This window comes from Lates calcarifer, linkage group LG11, assembly GCF_001640805.2.
Source record: "Lates calcarifer isolate ASB-BC8 linkage group LG11, TLL_Latcal_v3, whole genome shotgun sequence".
NCBI lineage: Eukaryota > Metazoa > Chordata > Actinopteri > Centropomidae > Lates > Lates calcarifer.
Window position 1 is genome coordinate 13,095,302 of NC_066843.1, and position 23,062 is coordinate 13,118,363.

General features: G+C 41.1%; 2 protein-coding genes across 4 annotated transcripts; one reads left to right on the top strand and one right to left on the bottom strand.

Moving 5' to 3' along the window:
• Positions 1-1,780: 1,780 nt before the first annotated feature.
• On the top strand, positions 1,781-9,454 carry gtpbp1 (GTP binding protein 1). 2 transcript variants are annotated; one of them, XM_018672276.2, is made up of 14 exons: positions 1,781-2,228; positions 3,822-3,933; positions 4,103-4,283; positions 4,672-4,855; positions 5,501-5,665; positions 5,754-5,877; positions 6,001-6,115; positions 6,219-6,363; positions 6,486-6,668; positions 6,823-6,958; positions 7,331-7,509; positions 7,635-7,796; positions 8,109-8,159; positions 8,343-9,454. In XM_018672276.2, exons 1-14 carry the CDS (start codon positions 2,034-2,036, stop codon positions 8,460-8,462), a joined length of 2,052 nt encoding a protein of 683 aa, XP_018527792.1. In that variant the 5' UTR covers positions 1,781-2,033; the 3' UTR covers positions 8,463-9,454. The 2 variants fall into 2 exon arrangements, with proteins under 2 accessions (XP_018527792.1, XP_018527802.1); XM_018672286.2 differs by lacking the exon at positions 8,109-8,159 and having other exon boundaries at positions 1,789-2,228.
• Positions 9,111-22,644, bottom strand: sgsm3 (small G protein signaling modulator 3). Of its 2 annotated transcripts, none has more exons than XM_018672246.2 (21): positions 22,448-22,644; positions 18,031-18,120; positions 17,623-17,708; positions 17,181-17,244; positions 16,405-16,616; positions 16,100-16,207; positions 15,793-15,936; positions 15,474-15,669; positions 15,129-15,274; positions 14,588-14,821; positions 14,269-14,451; positions 13,903-14,058; positions 13,723-13,777; positions 13,565-13,614; positions 13,216-13,368; positions 13,054-13,124; positions 12,720-12,768; positions 12,375-12,460; positions 12,105-12,227; positions 11,906-11,966; positions 9,111-11,279 (listed from the first exon to the last, which is right to left on the bottom strand). In XM_018672246.2, the coding sequence occupies exons 2-21, from the start codon at positions 18,035-18,037 to the stop codon at positions 11,196-11,198; spliced, it is 2,268 nt and encodes a 755-aa protein (XP_018527762.1). In that variant the 5' UTR covers positions 18,038-18,120; positions 22,448-22,644; the 3' UTR covers positions 9,111-11,195. The 2 variants fall into 2 exon arrangements, with proteins under 2 accessions (XP_018527762.1, XP_050929765.1); XM_051073808.1 differs by lacking the exon at positions 22,448-22,644 and adding an exon at positions 21,062-21,128.
• Positions 22,645-23,062: the final 418 nt, after the last annotated feature.

The window sequence follows — 23,062 nt, forward strand, 5'->3', positions numbered from 1 at the left end:
TGTTATGTCGTGTTTTGAGAGAACTCTGATGGGAACAAAGTGTCTGCTGATTAACACAGTCATGACCTCTGTGTCTGCTGATTTCTAATGACACAACTGCTTTTACACCATGTTGACTGACAGAACAGCACACACTCACAATTACCATCACCATTACCAGTTTTCAAGTGCACATTGATGCAGTTTGGTTCAGCTGTTCTCTCTGAATGTTCCCTCACAAACACAGTGTCTGTTTTTATCTTGAACAGCTGGCATGTATCAGTGATCCAAGGTATTGACAGTGTTTGAGTTAAAGTTAATCTGTATTGAATTGCTCATTGACAAACAGAGATGTGCATTCCTCATCACGTAATTTCCTTTAAAGGTTTATCTCTCTCCATGATGTATCTGGAAAGACATATCAATGTGGCTTGTCACTGGGAAATGCAGTTCTTGCATCAGAAGTTCAATGGGGCACAGAGACGTGATATTGCCTCAAGAACCAGTCTCAAGACAGTCAGCAGATGCAATGATGCAGAGACCTTTCACATAAAAACTGCACACCCACACACACAAACACACACACACACACACACACACACACACACACACTTATTCATTGTCTTACTTTACTAATATCAATCTGTATTTATAACATACACTTTATTGTAAGACAATCTCTGAAATTCTGAATTCTCTGAAACATTTCACATTGAGAAATAACCCAGCAGCAAAGAGACATGCATATTTCTATCTCTATTTTTACCATTTCACTTTAAGAGCCTTCACTGGAATTAGTGGTGTGATACTGTATCTGCTTTGATACTGGGTGGAGTGCACAGCTGACCAGTGTGTCTGCTGGGAGCGTTAATGCATTAGAATTCAGTGTTCACTGCCCTCCAGTGGTCACTTTGAGTAACCGCAACACAACATTAACTTGACGGCTTAACTCTAAAAAAATTAAGATCTCATGTTATAGAGCAGTACAATCTGAACCCAAGGTGTAAAAAATGATTTACCCTCATTAATGTACAGTGAACAAAGTGACCTAGAAATATGCTGACAAAGACATTTTGAATTGAGTTGTTATCACACGGTGGCTTTTGTCAGTTTCACATAGATTCTTTCATAATTCATGGTCTAAAATTATTCTAAAGAGTGGCTAATTCAGCTTGGAGTTTGTTTTAAGAAACAATTCACTCATGAAATGTCTGTATTCAGATAAACAGGTCTGAATGTGTATAGAAATATCAGGCAGAAGAGTTTTGCTCAAATCCCAGTGGGGGACTAAGGAGTAGACTTTTCAAAACATTTTCCTTATAATCAGCATTGGGAATAACAGCCAAAAGAAAAATATAAACATTGACAATAGTATTAATTGTATTCTGTTTGTATAACCTTTCTAGCTGATCCCAACCAGTACAGGTCTCAAGGAACATCACCCACTTCCCAATTTTTGGACTCCAGACGGTCCTAGACTGGAAAGATAAAAATCATAATTTGTTTCTGTTTTGTTTTAATTATCAAACCGTCATTAGCTCAAAGGTGATTTGAACTTATATAACTATAGCATTACGTTATTTTTAGTAGCATCAACAGCAGTTACACGGTGATTTCACCATAAACATTGGCAGGCCTCTTGCCCTGTGAGGGACGGGGCCACCTTGTAATCATATGAACGACCCCCTTGCTGTCATTGGTCCTCTGCTCTCATATTAACTTTGACTGAAACACTATTGGTGAATTGAAAGTAAAAGAGGCGGGTAAACATGCGTATCCACACCTTCCTCATAATTATGAATGAGGCGGTGGCAAATTTTATTTTTAAATGGCCTGGATGCAAAGTGACAGGACATAAATAAGCAGCACGTTATTGTAACGTTATAGGTCATACTGTCTGATTCAGAGTTAACTAGTCTGAAAAGTAGCTAATTAACGTTAGCGCGTGGAGCTTGCAGTGTACTGGCTAGTGTGTGTGTGTGTGTTTGGTTGTCAACCGTCATCACAATAACAGGGACAGCTTTGAAATTTATTACTGCAAGGCTGGCATAGAAATGGCATCAATAGCAGCGGCGCACGAGCCAGGTATAAGCCCAGGCTCCGTACCGCTGGCTGATGCTTTAGTCCCCGCGAGTATATTTGCTCCGGACCGGGGAGGATGCGGGGACGACGCCGGGGACGAATGCTTCGAGGACGGGGACATGATCAATGGCGAGACCGAGGACCGTGGTGTTGACTTTACTAGCAAGGTAAAGCTAGGCCCTGAATATAGCAGCGCTGCGAAGCTAATGTTAGCGAGCTACTCCAGGGAATGAATGAATGAAACGAATTACGTGTTTCTTGCATGTAACTATGTAATTACTAAACATCATATGCTGTTCCACATTGTAACTACTGAGCACCTTGGTATCAAATATTATACATGACTGGTTTTGTGGACTCAGGAGATTGCTTTTGCTGACGTTAAGTAAAGTAGCTAGTTGTGGCTAACGCTAGTCTAACCTAACGCTTACATTAGTTGCCTTCATCAGGCAGAGCTCATTGCACCATATGCCACCGCAGCATGTCTCTAGCTAACCATTTCTGATGATGCTGTTACTGCTAAAAGCAAGGCAGAGCTACACGAACGTCTCTGTTGTCCAACTATCCAAAACACTGACTTGACATGGTGAGTTAACCCCTGTACAAAAACACACAAGCTGATGAAATACAGGGCAACAACATAATGAGGTGGGGTTTACCTGCTGAACCACTAGAGACACAAATACCTGTGAGCAGTAACAGCACTTGGTAGTAAACCCAGGTCTCTGTCTGCAAGGGTCAGATGAGACATTACTATAGTTTTACATGTCCCATGCACAGCTTGCACAGGGTTGCATCAGGGAGGTAGTTCCTTGTTCACCTTTGGCTCCAGTTTCAAGAGTTTATGTTTCAGCTAGAGTAGTAACTTGATCAATAAACCTATACTTTGGTTTACTTCTCAAGATAATATTCATGTGACACCACACTATATGCTTTATGATGTAATGATACAAAAATCATTATATGCTTCCATTGTGCCATCAGTTTACTTCCAAATGCACACATTGTCACATATACTGTTATACACTAATATTATTGTAACCAGGTTTTCCAGGGAGAGTACTGTTTATCTTAATGGTGAAACAAAAAGTATATTTTGGTCATGATTGTAACCATAATCTAATCTTGGCTGTTTAAAAAAAAACCTTAAACCACAACCCCAACAATTCCAAGGTACACTTGTTCCATTTGAAGGTAAAAGTACCAAAACTACTTTTCATTTTTGGTTAATTTCTAAAAAAACAAAACAAAAAAAAAAAAAACAAAAAACAAAAAACAAAACCACACCGTAAAATGCTTTCACAGTTATACTGAATTCAGTAGAGAGATAAATGCTTTTGGTCTCATTTTACTTGTATTACTAGATCAGTCTTAGTAAATGCCCTGAAACACTTTTTCTGTGGTACTAGTTGAAATAATCAAACTTGTCAGGCCTGTTATAGCAGGGATTATAGTGTTGGGTTCACATGCAACCTTGAGATGCTTTCATGGGAAGAGAGACAGCTGTGGTTGTGTGTGGAGAACAGCTTTTCGAACTTGCTAGTACCTGTAGGTTTACTCTGTAGTGAAACAAAAATGTCCTGAGTGATGCACACTCTAAAGTTCAGTTGTTGTCTGGACCACACCTGATGAAATAGCCACCAACTTTTGGACTCCAGAGATAAAGAATTGTCTTTCATTGATCCAGAGAGTCATAACAGCATCAGTGGTTAATGTTCTTTCTGTTTTTTCCTCTTCCCCTCCCCCTGGGAACCTAACAGCTGGCACTTGTTAGCCCAAATGGAGAGCAGTATGACTCGTTACTACGTCAGCTACGGGACAGGATGGAAGAGGGATGCGGAGAGACCATCTATGTGGTTGGAATGGGCTCAGGTGAGACGCACACTGACAATGCACATGATTTTAACAAAATAATCTCTATGACCTTTTTTTGAGAATATTAAACTTCCTTCCCAGTCACATAAAAACAAATCATAGGACCCTTGTGTTAAATTATGTACTTACGTCCTCTCCTCTTTCTGCCTCCATTACTCTGTTGTAGATGGTGGTGACTGGGGTCTGGATGAGAAAGATATGGAGGCCTCAGTGGCCACAGTGTGCTCTATGTGTGAGCAACTGGACGCTGATCTTATCCCACTACGAGAGCGCAATGAGACCGCCGGCTTGGTCCGCGACTTTCTGATCCGCAGGCGTGTGGGTGAGCTGGACTTCCTGGAAGTCAGGTGAGTGGCCAGAGATGAAGATAGAGAGGGTTCATGGTTACAGTCGAGTAGTAGACCACAGCTATGGTTATTGCTCCAGTTCATTTACCGGTTGAGGTGCTCTTCCTCTTAAAGTCTGTCCTCCAGTTTTTCAGCAGTGCCACCATCATGTCTTCCTTCTTGGTCCTGGAAGTCCAGATAAAAATACATGTAATTAATTTTAACAAACCCCACTGTTGTTAATAAAAAAAATAGAGATAAAGTTGTTAGAAGCAAACAGTAAATATTAGTTGTGGTCTATGTTGATGGATTGCCAACCTTTTTACAACACTGATTACATTTTCATGTGAAGAAGTTATGCTTTCCTAGTACAGTTAAAATGATATTTTGGTGCTCCTGTATCCCTCAGGGTTGCAGTGGTGGGTAACGTGGATGCTGGTAAGAGTACTCTGCTGGGAGTGTTAACGCATGGAGAGCTGGACAATGGCAGGGGCTTTGCTCGCCAGAAGCTCTTCAGGCACAAGCATGAGATGGAGAGTGGCAGGACCAGCAGTGTGGGCAACGATATCCTGGGGTTTGACCAGGAGGGACAGGTGAGGGGTAGGGAGGTGGCAGAGCAGAGAGGTCTACATGTTGGTTTGACTCTAAAAGAATCCTAATTGTAAAGGAATGAAAACAGTGGTTTAAATGATAGATTTTTGTGCTGTACAGTGAGTTGCTCAAACACTTCATTCATGCTTCAAGACTGCAAGAGGTGAAGGAGCAGAGGAAGTGTGAATATCCAGGAAGAGTCAAGTGTTTGCATAGTGATCCAGGGTGTAAAAGACTGGTGATTGTACTGCACCACCTACTGTATGTAGCATGCAATAGCAGCACTCTCTTTCATTTTTCTGTCACGCTTGTATTTAGTGTAACAAAATCTTTCAAAGGTGAAACAAAGATGGTGTCACAACATTTTAGTTATTATTGGACACTGTCCATCCTTGGAGCAGGCTGGCAGGCTTTATAAACTGGAGCTCATGTGCTCTTGCATAGGGGCTTTTCACCAGCACTGGGTATAGATACAACCTTTTTCTATTACTTGATGGCCTCCTGAACTCTATGAGCATACAAATATCATTCAATACATAGTGCTATATACATAGACGTAGAATTGACCTTATTTTGAAGTAGCACACAGAAGTGGAGACAGTATGAATGCTGTGAACACAATTTCACCTCTCTTTGTCTGTCCTTAGGTCGTCAACAAACCAGATAGTCATGGAGGAAGCCTCGACTGGACCAAAATCTGTGAGAAGTCCTCCAAGGTCATTACCTTCATAGACCTGGCCGGTCATGAGAAATACCTCAAGACCACCGTGTTTGGGATGACTGGACACCTGCCTGACTTCTGCATGCTGATGGTGAGAAAACAGGAGGAAAAGAATGTTATTTTCTTGGGCCTTTCATTAAAGTACAGAAATAAAATTCCCTCACTCCCTCCCTCTCCAGGTGGGCAGTAATGCAGGTATCGTAGGGATGACCAAAGAGCACCTGGGCCTGGCCTTAGCTTTGAACGTGCCTGTGTTTGTAGTGGTAACCAAGATAGACATGTGTCCAGCCAACATCCTACAAGGTCAGTCCCCTGGAGTTCCCTCTTTTGTTTGTAATTGGCAATATGCAGTTTGGCTGCATTCTCTAACAAAACCTTATCAGGCTTTGTGCTGTAATTCTTGTGGTTTTACTTTCCTCCTAACAGAGACACTAAAGCTGCTCCAGAGGTTACTGAAATCCCCGGGGTGTAGGAAGATCCCAGTCCTGGTACAGAACAAGGACGACGTCATAGTCACAGCTTCAAACTTCAGTTCAGAGAGGTATTAAGTGTCCCTGCTGGATTCAGAATGAGAATTAAAATACACCTTAGTAACCTCTGTGTGTGTGTGTGTGTGTGTGTGTGTTTTTCTTCTGTTCCCCCAGGATGTGTCCAATCTTCCAGATATCCAATGTAACCGGAGAGAATATGGACCTGCTCAAGATGTTTCTCAACCTGCTCTCCTCCAGGACCTCCTACCGTGACGACCAGCCTGCAGAGTTTCAGATAGACGACACCTACTCTGTACCGGTACTCTGACCGCTGATAAACTCTAAATACATTTTCCTGTGTGATATTATCATTGCCAAGGATTTGTCTACCAGATGCTTTCTAAGCCACAGGGTGTGTTGTTTATCTTGTTTATCTCTCAGGGAGTGGGAACAGTAGTATCAGGAACTACTTTACGTGGACTCATACGGCTCAATGATACCATGCTGCTGGGGCCGGACCCCCTGGGCAGTTTCATCCCTATTGCCGTCAAATCAATCCACCGCAAGAGAATGCCTGTGAAGGAGGTCAGAGGTGGCCAGACCGCCTCATTTGCTCTCAAAAAGGTAGGAGGGGAATCTCCCATGGTAGTGCTAGTGGGATACACAGGTATATCATGTTAGGCTGGTCACACTCAGCTATTGCGTCGTTTTGCAGGTTTTGTATCGACAGCATGGTCTTATCACGTGGCTTTTTCTTTTTTCTTTCTTTTTTTTACAGATCAAGCGTTCGTCCATCAGGAAAGGCATGGTGATGGTGTCTCCAAGGTTGAGCCCACAGGCAACTTGGGAGTTTGAGGCTGAGATCCTGGTACTGCACCATCCCACTACGATATCCCCCAGATACCAGGCCATGGGTGGGTAACAATGATGCAGAAAGGCATGTGTTGCATGTGCATACTCTGTGTGGTTCTACTACAGCTTTATGGTAATGACAGGACACTCGAGTTGCCATTCAAAATTTGTGGCCATTTTCTCCATTAACATTTAATATTACCAAAGTACTGCTTGGTTTAAATGATCAGATGTTCCTAAAATTTGCACTAAATAATAATTTCTTCACGAGTTGTACACTGATGAAAATGCAGAGCTGTTAAATGTCTCATCACTCAGAAATGGTGCTCTCACAGAAACACTTCATAAGAACATGTGCATATTTTAGTGACTCATTGTTGCCTCCTCTATATGCATAAACTCACTTTTCCTGTTGTCTCTGATCCACCACTCAGTCCACTGCGGCAGCATAAGGCAGACGGCCACCATCTTGTCCATGAATAGAGACTGCTTACGAACGGGGGACAAGGCTTCAGTCCACTTCCGCTTCATCAAGACCCCCGAGTACCTGCACTGTGACCAGAGGCTGGTGTTCCGAGAGGGACGCACCAAGGCTGTGGGAACCATCACTAAGGTAGCAAAAGCCTTGTGGGAGATGAAAGAAGTTTACACTGGGAAATGGTTAACATGAAGTGGCACATTATATTCAAAGATGTCATTTTATATTAAGTCTTACATATTGGCTCAAACTTTTTGCAGCTGTTGCAATCCACCAATAATTTGCCATCAAATTCCAAACCTCCGCAAATCAAAATGCAGTCCACAAAAAAAGCACCACTCCGAAAAGAGGATGGCACCACGGCAGCTGGTGATGATGTAGCAACGATAGCACCATCAGCAGGACCAAACACAACACAACCAGTGAGTCACAAATAAAAACATTGCAGATATTATACTGTAAAAATACTGTGTGAGGTGCTGTTTATGCTACTACTCTTCCAATGTTTCTCTATGGATGTCCTTCCTCCTACTGTGTTACTTGCCCTATCATTGTTTTCTTATCTAACTAATCACCTCTGTGTCCTCCTCCCTTCCCCTCTTTTTCTCTTATCCACCGCCCACTACATCCCTGCTTGATTTGGTCTCTCTTCATCCCAATCTCTAATTTTGTAATGCCATATTGCTCCTTTATACCCTCTCCCTCTCCTTTGCTTGCGTGGCTGGCTTCCTAAGGGAGAGGGAGATGAAGACCCTCAGATAAAGGAGGGCAACAAAGAGAACAAGGTAAAAACAGGTTAATTCAAAATGAATGAGAGCAGTGAAGAACCTGAATAGTGGAGATTGTGTTTTACAAAGCGAGATGGTGGAGTTCATAGCCTGACAGTTACTGCTTTAAGTATTAGTTAAAAACTTCTAGTCTACATGCGAGTTTGGGCTCTTCAAATGTTTTTGTTCTCTCTTTTGTAGCCAAAGTCTGGAGGAGGTGGGAGGAGAAGGGGTGGCCAGAGGCACAAAGGAAAAGGCCAGAACAGCACCACCAACTCCACAGCAGCTCCCTCCTCATCAGGGATAGGAGGAGGCTGCTGAACTTCCCTCTTGTCCCTTGCGAACCTCCCTCCCTGTCTGCGATCACTCCACTAAGTGTCTTCATTTCACAAACCATAAAGGATACAGATGTTTGGAGAGAGACACTCTCCTCAGTCTTATTACTACTTGCCTTTTTTACACCAGGTCCTGTTGTTTTTTTTTTTTTTTAATTTTTTTAAAGGGAACACAAAGGGGTATGTCTCAAACAAAAAGGCGTACACCCTTAGTGCATTTTAATGTCAGCTGCCTTTACTATTTTGAAGGGTTTGGGTAATAGAAAGCAGTGTGGTTTCTGAGGTTAGCCTCAGGATGATTTATTTAATTTTATCTATATTTAATGTGTGTCCAGGAAGTCTACAGTTCAGTCCTCTGGCTCAGTGTCAGTGGTGGGGAGGGAGGCTAAATCCCAAACAAGGGTCCAGTACCAATATGAGCAGCTATAAGTAAAACTCCCCCATGCATTCCCTGTGTATTTGCAATGAAAAACAGTTCATGTACTATTTATACTGCATATGTAAATTAGCTGTTAGTCGTGCTCCAATTGGAAAGATGCCATTGTACAATATGTATGCAAATCACAAATGAATGTAGCAGAGGGCACATAGTGATTTCAAATTCTAGATATATGGAAAATATAAGCTGTTAACATTTTTATAATTGTCAGTTATTTATTTGGCATACATGCAGAACGTCGACTTTTGGATGGTCTTTTATCTTTCCACCTACTCTCATCCGCGCTCTTAGATTCAGTAGTATCTTATCATGCTTCCACTGTCAGTCGTCCATGTACACACCTTATACCAATAGTGTTAGTACAAACAAATACAGCACATAATCTTGTCACTCCAACAGCTGCTCATGCAGTACTTGCAGTGCTACTTGTAACTCTAGTACCCCATGCGTTAAGGCCTGTTGCTGTTAACATGTTGTGACATTTTAAACACACTTTGCCGCTAAAAAAACTGACCATTAATAAACAGGCTTTTACTGAACTTTTCAACAGTGCTTCTTTTTCTATGTGTACATCATCTCAAATTTCCTCAGTCTCCATTAAAAATATTAATGTTGTGTAAAAATAATTTAACTTCAATTCGACAGGAGAAGGGATGGGTTTCCAATGTCGTGTTTTTCTCCTCAAACATACTGTAATTCATGTTATGTACAATAAGGCTAGGAGTGCCTTGTCTGCCTCATCAGGTCTACATGTTACAGCAGGAGAGTGGGAACTGATGGCTGGAGTTTCTCTGAGCAGACACCAGGGAGCAGAATATTCCTCTGTATTTCAGTTACTGATCAGTATATTGTGATTTACACAGGCTACAGTAGCTACAATCATGTAAATCAACTAAATTGATTGTGCTTACTGCACATGGGAAAGATACAGAAAATGATAGTAGTAAAAAAAAAAAATCTTCACTGAAATTACACAACAGTTTCAAGCTTTACATCTGCAAGATCTGATTAACTTGCCAAGAATAACAACCAATACTACACATTTGTTGCTACTGTATGCAGTAAGTATCCAAAATCTGACAAGCTGAAATGTAACAAGTGAACATAAACTTTAGTTTCCTGTGCATTGCAAAATAATCAAAATTAATTCAGTTTTGTTGATATGTCAACCCTCTAAAGTCCTCACTTACAGTCCAACATTATCAGGACTGGTCCACAGTTAGAATGAGTAACAGGGGGCCCACCCTGTTTTCTGATGCATGTGCAGTTTTAAGTCTGAGCTGAGGTCAGTTTGGAAACTGAAAAAAAAAAATGATAAAGTCGTATGCTGAGTTGCTTTAGCTTGCAAGGTTACGTTTAGTTACAAACAGACGTGTTTACTTTTTACACAAAAACATTACAAATTATAGATGATATACATATTTATATATATATGTAACATTTATTTAGTGTAGATTGTAACACAAAAAGTATTTATCTCCTTCATTTACATTGTGCAATACAAGTGCAGACTGCACACTACCACTGTTAAGGTAGCACACATACCCATAGTCTTGTATCACAATTTGAAAAGGCTTTACTTGGCGTGTGCAACATTAGTATTTCATGAAATATTTTGGGGAAGTCATGATATTGAGGTAAGTAGTATTCCTCTCAAAAATAGTTTGTAACTGTACAGCTCCATGTTTAGGAATGTTTGGTTTTGGTCTTAATTTTGGGGGAATTTACAGGGTAATGTGGAATTTAAGACCGAGGTAAAAGGCCCAGCGTTCGTGATCAGCTGGTGCTGCATTTAACTTCGACATACAACCAGTCAAAGAGCATGGACTGAATGTCTCCTGCACAAATCAGCTATAAAAGGCTGTGTAGTCAGTACTTAAGAAATACTTGAGTGTTCCAGTCCAGTGAGTACAGACTATTCTGTACGACAGGAGTGTTTGACTTTTATAACTTTATATCATTTTAAATATTAGGTGAAATCTCCTATACTGGGTCTGAATAAAAATAAAGTATGCACCTTAATGCACACATTTCAGCACATACAAACCAGTTGACCTTCATGGTGACCTGAGAGTTTCAGAGTCATCATTATTAGGTTGTCACCATTGTTTAATGCTGAGGGGTGATGTGACAGATAGGGTCTGTGAAGTAGCCACTTACTGTAGCAGACAATGGTGTCTAATTTATGTTTGACAGTCTGTAAGAAACAAGTGAGAAGACATCAAATATACACAGACGCACAGGACGGGGGTAGGATTCGGCTGTTTCTTTGCCGTCTGTCTAGCCATCAATGTCCCAGCTGAAGAGGTGATGTTTCACCAACATGTCCTGCACTCCCTCTTTCAATGGTCTCTGCTCCTTCTCCTGGAAAAGAGAGATGCAATAAGTTTTTAGCTGAAGACAAAATAAACATGACACCACAGAGGGCAACTCCATTACAGTATATTGGACCTCTTAACCAAACAGCAATCAGCAATTTTAAAGGAAGCATTTTGTCTCTGACAGCTAATGCAAAAGCCTTGCTGACATCATTGACTGGAGTCTGGCCAGAGGTGAGTTGAATATTCAACACAGAATGCACTTATGTTTTTTGCTCTACAATGACTATTGACACTAGTGCATCTACTGTATCACTTAGGTGAATTTAAGTTACAATCACTTAAATAACACTTACTCATTACGAGAAGAGAGGAGATGATTTATTTGATAAGGTATCTCGAATCAGCAGGTTAATAAACTAGTGTAACTACCAACTATGCTATAGCATCTACATACAAGTCTCATACATGTCATGTTACCTAGAGATCCCAACTAAAGAGGTGATGCTGAACCAGCACATCCACAACTTCTGCTTTCAGAATAGCAGATTTCTGAAACAGCATAAAGTCATCAAGTTTTTCTTCCCTGAATAATAATAACTTGTCCTTTAACGGTGAGATGTGCTTAGTACTGCTCTATATGAAGATGCTGTTACTATCTGCTTTGCTCACCTCTTTCTTTTCAGGTAGCTCACAATCTTGGGAGAGGCTGAAGGCAAACTTTGATAGAACCCTGAGGAGACAACAACAGTGGACTTGTTAAAGTTTCCACATTCAACTGCTTTGAATGATCTTGCTGAGATTTTGTTCTCCAAATCTGAGACAGCTAGAATCAAAAGAGACTGCAGCTTGATAGTTATATGTTTCTTACCTGAGCTCACACTTGATCTGTACCCATCCAGGACTGCGAAGGAATGACCAGGGATGATACCATTTCTCTACAGCAGCCATGCTGGAACACAACACCTCCAGCCATAAGTGCAGCACCTGCTCACTGGAGGGAACAGACACGTGTTATGAACCAGACAGCCCAAGTGTGCGTGTGCATGTTACTCTATGTTAGGCCTGTATTATCTGATACCATGTAAAGAATGACAGTGATGATTTCAGCTCTGTGTGTGTGTGTGTCTGGAAAACTCACTTGAGGCCGACGCAGACAAGAGACCTGAACTTGACGTCCATCTGAGCATGTGCCGAGTCGTGGCTCATGTTGACTGACTGCACCGCCTGCAAGATCCGACAGAGGGCGCTCATGCACTTCCTACCAACTTCCACTTTTACAGGCTGTGTTTACAGTCATGGCTAGGCCTCACTAAGCAGATAGCACTTTAAAAACATACTTACTGTGATAATGGATACTGGGATAATTTTTTCATGTTCATAAAATAAAATTGGTTAATTAAAAATATTTGACTTTAATACTCACATTAAATTCAGCTAGGTAAAAGTAACTTGTAGTTTTTCTTTACACATATTGATTACTTACTCTGTATAGCAGCTCCTCTGGCGTTAGTACTTTTCCATCTTCATCTAACCTGGTAAATGCCAAAGACAAAAAATTGTTACTTTATAATGCTGGACTGCTGCAAGCAGTTTCCCATTTACGTTCTTAAAAGAAAGTATCTAATTTTATTTGTCTCCCATTCTGTTGCAAATAAAAGTGCATCCTTGATCATGCTTGGATCAACGTCTTCAAAAAATTATTTTTTTTAAATGTGTTTCTGTTTTGACAGATTACAATCCCCCCACACTTTTATCAAATGTTCGGATTCATAGAGATTTTGATACAATTAATGACACAGTGAGTGTCTGTGTTCTACCTGTAGGTTTTACATAGCACCAGTCTCGAGTAGACAGAGTTGAAGTCCCTCTCTACCTCTCTACTGGCCGCCTGAGAGAAAAACAGAATGATAAAATTGAACCTCATATAACAACAGTGTGCAATACTGTTTCGCGTGGAATTAAAAAAGAAGCTCTCCTACCTCCTCTATGAATAACCAAGGGTGACAGGGCCCTCCCAATATAGACGGTTTCTTGAGACCATGCTGAAAGATGGCCTTAAGGGCAGGACACAGTGTGCCTCTGGCCAGGTCTGTCACTGCCTCTGTCACAGAGTCATCACCTGCTAATGAGTACTGGGGACAGAAGAGAACACAGTCAATGTTTCAGAGAGATTATGAATTGATATTCAGGCTACTGGAAGGGCAATATAAATAAACAAAGATAATAACCGACAAATATCACATGGACTGAACACAAGAAATATCTGCTGGGCATAGCAAGTATAGAAACACTTTGTCTTATTAAGCTGAAAATTAACTGCTTGCTTACCTCTTTGCTTCTTTCATCTAGGATCTCCACAAACTTTGCTGGAAACCAGCCTGTTACAAAGAGCCACAGAAAATTTATGTCAAATGAGCTGCGAGACAGTACAGGAAAATATCCAGATGGAAATAGTGGGTGTTGATACACAAGGGAAATGCACAAACCTCTGAGGCCATTAAGTTCTCCTACCCAACAGTGTTCATCCTTCTGTGAGATGATCTGAGGGAGAGAGGTAAGAATACAAAGGGATAAGAATTGGAGGTAAGGTGTTACGTATGGTGTAGGTGACTGAAAACGAGTAGTGTTTCATCTGTGTGAGTCTCTGTGTGTTAGTCCTGACTCACAGTGATGATGTCATTCTTTCTGAAGCCCAGTTCGTCGTCGTCGTGACGCTCAAAGTCCAGCAAAGCTTTTGCTCGTCTCCGCCGATTGCGGGACACAACAAGGAAGTTTTCATGATCTCGCTGGTGGCTCTCCATGGAGTAGTCAGGAGTCAAGTCCTAGAGAGATAAGGTGGGAGAACTCAGGTCAAAATTTAAATAAAAAAAATTTCTAAAAATGATGATTCAATAATTGGACTAAACCATTTAGCCTGACATGTCAGAAAATGAAGGTACAGCCTCTCTTAATGCTCTTCTTGTTTTGGTTGATTCACAGTCCACAATAGGACATAAAGCACACTGTTCTCATGCTGCAGCGTGTTAACTCACAGTACTGGAGTGACGTGGGTCTAAACAGTGGAAGTGCTCTGCAGTGCGGGCTATGGCCTCTCGCAGTGCAGCCACCAGCTCTGTCTGCTTAATGTTCTTGGACTTTAAGGCCTCTGCCTCATCCTCCCCAAACAGCAGGGAGCTCAGTGTGGACTTCCTGCGCAGGGACTGTCTCCTCACAACCTGCTCAGACACAAACACAAAATAAATGATTTGACTATTTTTTCAGCACAGCTAGAACAAAAGTTTGACAGTACTTGTTCAGTCTCTGACAAAATAATTGACATTTCAGCACAATTTAACAAAGACTATGACTGACCTTGTTGAGATTTGTGTTGAGTGTTGTATTGTTTCCATTGTTGAGCTGTGCCTGTTCATTTAGGATATAGGCTAGGTGCTTGTGCCGGTGGGCTTCCAGAGTCTCCTGGGACAGTGTCCCTGCTAGCCTCATAGCTTCCCCAAGTACTGCAGGCCCATCTCTCAGCTGGCTTGGCAAGTCAGACAGAGTATTGAAAATGGAAGCAGAGTTCTCTGATGATACAAGCTCCTCCTCCTGTGGTCGGGGAGTAAATTTCACAAGGATTAATACTCAACACATACAGTTTTTGCCAATAACAGGAACAGCTGCTGAATAGTTGGTGTGGGATGGTTTCTAGCTATAGTAGTGTAAAAACTGTCTTGGTATTAACTGCTGTACTGTGACATTTGGACAAATAGAGACTATCATCATTATTGTCCATTCAAGAAAATCAAAGAAGTTACTGAATGACTGAAAGGATAAAATAACTCTGTAGCATCTCAGCACAAAAAAATGCATCAGGGAGTTAAGACTGTAAAAATAGGCGGTGTGGTGCAAATACCTTGATCTTGAGCATGCCCAGTGTGACCTGGAAGAGCACCAATGAGCCTTGGTAGAAGAGGAGATCCCAGATCCTAAGGAGCAGACGGATGTCCACCACACTGGCAAATGATGTCAGGAACCAATGGAGTGTGATCAGCGACAGCTCTAGGAAGTGTAAGGAGGAGGGGGTTACATACTGTGTGCTATAGTCTCGGTCTACAAAACAATTAGTCAGTCCTAGTTTAGCATTGTCGACCCAAATTAGCTTTTTTTTAATTAATGCAAAACTGAAAGGTAGTGGGTAATCTAACATTCACTGAATGTGCTCCACACTTTCATCATTTTTCCTTAATACCATCTTTACCTATGTCGTGCTCCTGCAGAAGGCGGTCGAGGGCTGGCAGGTACTGAACAATGAGCTGGCGGAGAACCCTCTGGTCCGTTTGGACGCCCAGGAGAGTGGAGGAGAAGTAGGATGGAGGAAGGAGGTCTTCGATCAGGGCACACATCATCCATAGCACATCCTCCTCCTCAAGAAAAAGCAGCAGACAAGAAACCACCTGGGTACAAGACACAGGTGTGGGAGAGAGGCAGCGAAAAGATGGAGAGACAATAAGTAAATAAAAGAAAACATAGTTTTTTGTGATGACATTAGGTTCTGTTTGCACAGTAGGTGTTCTCACCATGCCGGTACCCTGACAGTACCCAATGTCTGGGTATAGCCAGGCTAGGCCTCTTAGTACCCGTCTCAGCCTTGGCACTCCAACACTGGTCAGACTACTGAAACACGCATTGGTTGGCATGGTCCGTAACAGATCCTTCTCTATCTGAGGGACAGAAGTTAACAAGAAACAAACAATTACATAATTACAAAAACCATTATGAAAGGTGGGGACAGTTGTGAATGAACGTACTTTGCTTCAGTGATGGGTAGGATAACCACAATGGGGGTGTGTTTGTTGTCGACGTACATGTAGGTAGGGATTTTACCTGTTTTGCTGTGGAGGAGTCGTCATTGGAGCTGTTCTTAATGATTTCTCTGTAAGAGATCTCAGAGGTCCTCTTCTTCTGCAGTGCTCCAGAGAGACGCATCCAAAGCTAGCAGACACAACATCTTTAAAGCACTACAGCTAATGCACTCCAAGGCAGCTATAGCTCTCTAGTGACAATACATTTAATTTTTATTTATTCATTTATTTTTCTACATTAAAAAGGGCAGTATTAGTGGCCTACTGTGAAACATTTCTACTCAAGTGTCACAAACAGTTCAACCACTGCTGCGCAAGTCTGCTTACCTGTGGTCTCATGCTGTGAGGTATGCCCCCCAGCACCAAGGAACGCAGACGCTCAGAGCGTGGTAGGACAGGATCAATGAGCTCCCAGGTCAGGTCGCCCACCGTGTGGTTGTGGGTAAACTCCAGGTGGGCTTGCCAGCGCAATCGCTGTTGGGGGTCTTCACGCTGGGGTGAGCCTTCACTGCCCAGCCAGGATCTGGGCTCCACACCATCTGAGTGAGAAAAGAAATACATCATGATTTGGAATGCGTGGAGTAGGTCTTCTTTGTAAATCTATTGTTAACACAGCTAAGCACCATATGACCTTTGGATTTGAAGAGACTGGAAATACTGGAAAATGATAACAAGTAGAGCTGTAGTGTAACCAACCATGATAGAGATAGGAGAGGAAACAGGAAAAAAAAAAACAACACATACAAGAACAGAAAGTCAGTAGGTGACTGAAAGTGTCTGGGTAAGAAACAAGTGGTTAAGCCAAATGCACTGTTCTCAGTTATTATGTGTATGTATTAAGTTGCATTTAATATTTCAACATTAAGCTGAAATCAGAGAATATACTGCTGTAGGACAAAATATTGGATGGGCAGATTAAAAAAAACATAAAAGAGAAACCAAGTTAGCTTCAGTCAGAACTCTGAGATCACACACACTCAATTTGTGTACATAATGCTGCCACGGTACCCAGATATTAACATTTCCATTTATGTTTCTTGACTGGGATTCAGAAATTGTATTAATGTGGAAAAAGTGTGTGTACATGTGAGTGAACACAATACCTTCAGTGTCCATTCTGAAGCCAAATTCGTCATACTGGAGTTCAGGCTGTTCTGAGGAATCTTTCTGTAGAGATAAGCAAATAGCATGAATTCGATTAGTCTGCATCTAGTAGAAGTGACTGTGAAAGACCCTGCTGAAGTTTTTCTAAGCTTCTTTAATGCCAGTTAGTGCAAATAACCAGATATCACAGCTGTCACATGACAAAACTCCTGAGGCGTTTTTGTTTGTCTTTACATTCTCTTGTGCTATGCAGATGGGTCCCTGCTCGTCATTTTATTTTCAGCTGTTTCTGTTATCTAGAGTCCACATATTTAATGTGTGAATCACTTCTTGGTCCAAAATAGTCACGCTCCACATTCTTTCTCTGTTTATTGTCATCAAAACAAAAGAAATACCTAATTAAGGTTTGCACATAAACAACATATGAAGTCACATCCTCACTTGATGGTACTTGGCCAAGATGTCCTGGGGCCACATGCTTGGGGTGAGAGCAGAAAACGGCCCACCGGGGGCTGGTGTGTAGGTACCTAAAACAGAGACAGATTCATGTGTTAGCAAAACTCTTACTGAAACAGAAAATACGATACATATAATAAAAACATTTTTTAAGCAACAAAGCTAGTTAAAACCAAAAATGACATATTAAAGTAAAAGTAATGCATTTGTGCCTGTGATAACATTTAATACAATGAATCAAATATTAACTATTCGTGTTATTTCTGCACTCCAAGGTCAGTGTGCATCTGTGGACATGAGTAAGTCTTGCTGATAAGCAAAAACAAATTTACAGAGCCCTCTCTTCAAATTAAGAGCTTTTATGCTTTCGTTGAAAACCAAATTCATACAAACCTGACATTTTGTTGGTAGTAGAGTGAATGGCTTCTATGTGCAGAGACCGCAGTCACTCTGGAGAAAAGAGGTCAGCAGATAGTACGTGCTCTGTAGGGAGGACAAGCAGAGGAAGAGAAATAGTTTAATTCCTGGCTCATTCCAACAAGTGAAGTCTCTCTCTTGAGTAAAACCCCAAGAGCCCCAGGTGAGGGTGCTCCGTGTGTTTGTGTACGACTGCCAGATGAGCCAACGTAACTCTGAGTAAATAAAGCTATTACAGTGAAGCTTCTCTAAACCTGCCTGTCCAACCCTTAAAACCATTGCTGTTGTTAAAAAATACACACGATACAAGTACCTTAACAGTGGAGAAACAGAGTCCAGTCTTAAATCCAATCAATCCTGCAACAAAGCAATGTTCACTTTTTCATAAGTGAAGGGAGAGACTCAGAGGTATTACACACTTACAGTAAGGGAGAGAGGAAGAGATACTGAGAGAGACAGAAAAAGGGACATTCCTGTGTCTCTTCCCATGGCCATATGACTGCTTTTCTTACCCGAGGCTGATTACCCTCCTAACTTTGTGTGTGTGTGTGTATGTGTGTCTGTTCATACTCTAATTTTGCCCCAGGACTTTCACTGTGTAAAAATAAATAGGCTGTGAGATTAAGGACTCTTAACTAGAAATTCATAAGAAAGAGTATACACATAGCTTTTCATCTTATTTTTTCATTGGGAAGCACATACACATCACACCTGCAATAATTTTTTTTTTTTTTTAGAAATTCTCCCTTTTGTCAAACTCCTGTATATGATTTTAAAACACAGAGACCCTGACAGCAACTATTCTTGTGCATTAAATCTATGTAGGCTGTATACTGTAGGTGGCCACCAGACAATAGATGCACATTGTCCTATTGGCTGGTTCATAATTAGATAATCAAAGTTAGTTATTTATATTTGCAGGGTGAGTAATGCACACACACAACTTCCATCTCATAGCTTTCATTTATTCTATCACAGCTCCTTTTAAAAGTAGTTTTAATGTAAGACAACACCCAATGGCAAAATGTCTCTTAACAATTCTGATGACTCAGTTAAGAAAATACCATGTAATTCATTAGAACAGTAGTGAACTACACAATGAGGTGGTCTAATCTTTAAAACCTAATCTTCAACACCAGTGTTTAGGCAAATACCATCATCTCTTCTCACTGTGGCAAGAAATGTTTAGCTACTGTACAGCCAACCAGAGCCCTCAAACGTTTAGCTAATAGTTATACCTCATAATATAATAAATTTAACTTGTCTCATGTCAGTCAGCCAAAACTTGAAAAATAAATGACTCTAAAATGAAATACACCAACATGTTTATACTCCGTTCTGTCAGTCTGCTTCAGTTGGCATGACACCCACAGAGCTTTTCAACCTAATAGTAAATTGAATCCAGTTTTTTCTCCTACTCAGCCTATTGGCTTACAGGATACTCTACACACTTGGATGACTACAGAACAACATGTGGTGTATCAACATGTATCAAATCTGGAAGCTAGAACCAAAGAAAGCAGATCCAAAAAACCCACAACAAACAAACATGTTGCTGCCCAAGTCGAATTTTGAGCACACAGAATAATTACAAATCTCTTATTTAATAGTCACAAATATCAGAGCCAATGAAACATTTCTACAGGTGACATGGAAATAACATCTCAGCAGATTCCCACAAAATCTCTCAGTTCCTCCCAATCTCATCAATCTCAAACACCAAGGCATTACTATGAAAACACATGTGAAACAGATGAGGGGGCACTTTGTAAAGGAAAATTCACAGTGAGAGGGGACAGTATTTGGAATGTAAGCTGATAATCCACACACGCAAACATACACAGGCAGACACAACAGTATAACAGCCATAACCTGCAAAAAGAGGCTCACTAGCATGCAAACACTCTGCCAAAATGATTCATTCCAGCAGCAGGCTTGCGGCATCTGAAGAGGGATTTAGGACTTAAGAGAGATGAGAAATCAATTTGGGGTTTGGAGGATGGCCAAGTACTTTCAGGCTAGGTCTGTGTGAAGCTCAGGGGAGACTTGGGATTTGGGAGCTACTCCCTTACAAGAACACTAACAGTTTAATCACCTGCCAAGAAAACCAACATGACAGAACTGCTCCTGCAAACTGTTGCACGCACTGACAAGCTAACTGCAGAGAGGCACCAAGTTAGACCTGAAATGATTTGAGATTCATCAATGAATTTCAATTAGTTTAAGCCATTTTTAAAACACAACTGCCAAACACTTCCTCAAATATGAGGATGTGCTGCTTTTTTGTCTCATGTGATACTGTAGTAAGCTGAGTATTTTGGGGTTTTAGGCTATTGTTCTGAACTGTGATCTGTGAAGTTGTAATGGGCATTTTTTCCAGAGTCAAACTAAAATATGTTCCTTACTACAAAGAATTACAGTAAATCTGACCATTTTAAATAACTCAATATTATGTTGAGAATAGGGCCAACAAATATCTGCTATCACAGACATGTCACATTAAGAATATTCTGGCAGATATAGGAAAATAAACTTCAGCACATTAACGTTTTTGTGCTATTCATCTTGTACATTATACAGTATCTTATATCATTTACAATTCCAAATTTGTACTAATATTGTTCAGTTGTAAAATCAATTACCACAGTACATCTTATGTCACAAGTTTTTTTTATAATTACAGAACGATGATGCTTTTTCAAAATACCAAACTCCAATAGAGGCATTGGCCTCAAAAGTGTATCAGCTCTAATCAAGAACAATAAATTATTCAATATACTATCAAAGTGTTTCCTGATACATACACATATGAAAAAATACACTATCAAGGCCTTTGCAATTTAAATGCCTATATACAGTATACATACATATATACATACATATAAAACCTACTAGCAAACTTAGCTCCATTCATTTCAGTTCCTGCTACCAGTTTCATTAAATCGCAATATCTGATAATATTATCATAACCATGTATAAGGGATCACAGTGAGTCTTTCCATCTTACTCTGAACAACGAGAAGATCTTTTCCATTGTTGAGGTGCGGCTGTGTTCACCTATGTTTGCACACACTGGTTAACACCCTGCAGCAAGAAAAGCAAAGAGTAACATCCTGCTCTCAAGCTCTCAACGCCCTCAGTCCCATAGACCCTGTACAGACAAAAAGTGTGTATAAAGTGTGCGTGTGTGTAAAGTGTGCGTGTGTCCACAGAAAAACCTTCCTTTTGTATGAATACATTCTTATTATTCAATAATTGATAATTGAGTTTGTGTTGCCCAACTGACACCTCCCTCCTCCTTCCCAAACACCTCCTCCAGTTGTTCCTCACAGTAACCACAACAACTGTGAGTCATGTTCCCCTCTCATTAAAAACACGCCCACATACTGTCAGAGAATGACTGCCTCGTGCCCCGTCAAGTTAGCTTTGGCTGAATAATGACAGACAGTCCCCAGTTCTCTTTGGCAGACTGTCTATTCCCATCTCTCTCTCTTTAACACACACACAGCCACGTGTCACATCTATCCATTCACAGCCTCAGCTGCACACAGAGACGTGTGCCAGTGTAGTGAGCAGGAATGTCACTTCCTCAAGAGCAAGCAGGGAAATAAGAAGATACTGGGAAAGCCCCTTCAAATCCTCCATTTTCTGGGGAGTTGAGAGATGGAAACACCAGTCTGCAGGGGAAAGGAGCTTTGAAACAACTTACAGCTCTTGATCATTCTGGTTTAAAGCTGAGCTGTCTAAGACATAAGATTACATACAGCAACAAGTGACTCAGCTGGATTTGGTGGTAATGGGGAGAGGACACAGCACAGCAGTACATGTTGGGGTGTAATGTAATACATAATGGTATCTTTTTTTATGCAAACTGCAGCATTCATCTGCTTTGCTGTCGTCACTGTTGAACCAGTCAGTGGTCCCAGATAGTACATTGAAACGCTGACGAAATGCACGGTTGCCCATTAGACCCACACGTGATGAAACTAAATATCACTTGGGGTGCTATAAGAGTATTCTGCTGGCTTGTATTTAAGTGTGTACACGTCATGTCACTGTGATCCTGTGGGAAGCATAATGTTCAATAGCAGCTAAATTAACGTTTCGTCAAACCCCTGCTGACGTCAGATGCTGTCCACAGACTGCACAATGAGCAATACCTACTTTTAACATTTGCCCAAATGCATCTACATTTTATACAATTATTAATACATATAATGTGCAGCATAATGATAAGCTATGTCGACGAATTTATACAACTCGTAACATCCGTCTCAGAGATCAATGTAAGATATTCACTCTGAGTTGTCAGCTGTTAGCCTTACATGCTACCTCTAGCTTTTAGCTAACACTTACATACAACGGTGTACAATGGCCTGCTCGCATGACTTACCGTGACATTATTCTAGCGAAAGCACAGGGTTATGATTTGTGGCAGACGTGTCTTCCGTCACTTGAAACGGGAAACCACCATATGCTATACCATCGTTCCACCCGTATTTGTGATTTCCTTGCGCTGTGCACCTGCTAGCGACGTGTAGCTCCGTCGTATCCTTACGCCCCTTCAATGTTTTCCCTTTCCATCCTGAGAAATAGTTCCACATCCCGGAACTACACTTCTCGGTGAAAATATCCTTCCGCCGGGTGGGGGGGGGGGGGATTGGATGACGTAGGCACACGACGTGTATTTGTTCCACTCATTCATTTTTCCTGTAGCTTACCTCATTCAGCCCAGCACAGACACTAACCAGTCACGATTCACGGCCATACTAGTCACAATGTGAGATGAAATCAGCAACACCTGATCATGGAAGTGCATGGAGCCCATGCGCATGTTTGTTGCTTGTGTTTGTAGTATGTTTAACCTTTTGAGTCATGCCTTTTTAAGAGGGTCTGTCTCTAATAAACTGATAATAAGCTGTAGGCTATGTGACAAAAGTGGTGTATATCATTTTTGTTTTATGAGCTTTAACATTTCATTTAAAGTTTGTATTTGAAAGATGCATGT

Bases quoted from the DNA above. Each gene is read 5' to 3' on its own strand.
- gtpbp1 (XM_018672276.2), top strand. From the start codon at position 2,034: ATGGCATCAATAGCAGCGGCGCACGAGCCAGGTATAAGCCCAGGCTCC. The intron at 5,878-6,000 runs GTCAGTCCCCTG...TCCTCCTAACAG, and splicing joins TCCAGCCAACATCCTACAAG to AGACACTAAAGCTGCTCCAG. The intron at 6,669-6,822 runs GTAGGAGGGGAA...TTTTTTTTACAG, and splicing joins CCTCATTTGCTCTCAAAAAG to ATCAAGCGTTCGTCCATCAG.
- sgsm3 (XM_018672246.2), bottom strand. The intron at 15,275-15,473 runs GTAAAGATGGTA...TACACTTCCTAG, and splicing joins TCTGCAGGAGCACGACATAG to AGCTGTCGCTGATCACACTC. The intron at 13,125-13,215 runs GTAGGAGAGCTT...TTTTTCTCTCAG, and splicing joins CTTGGTTATTCATAGAGGAG to GCGGCCAGTAGAGAGGTAGA.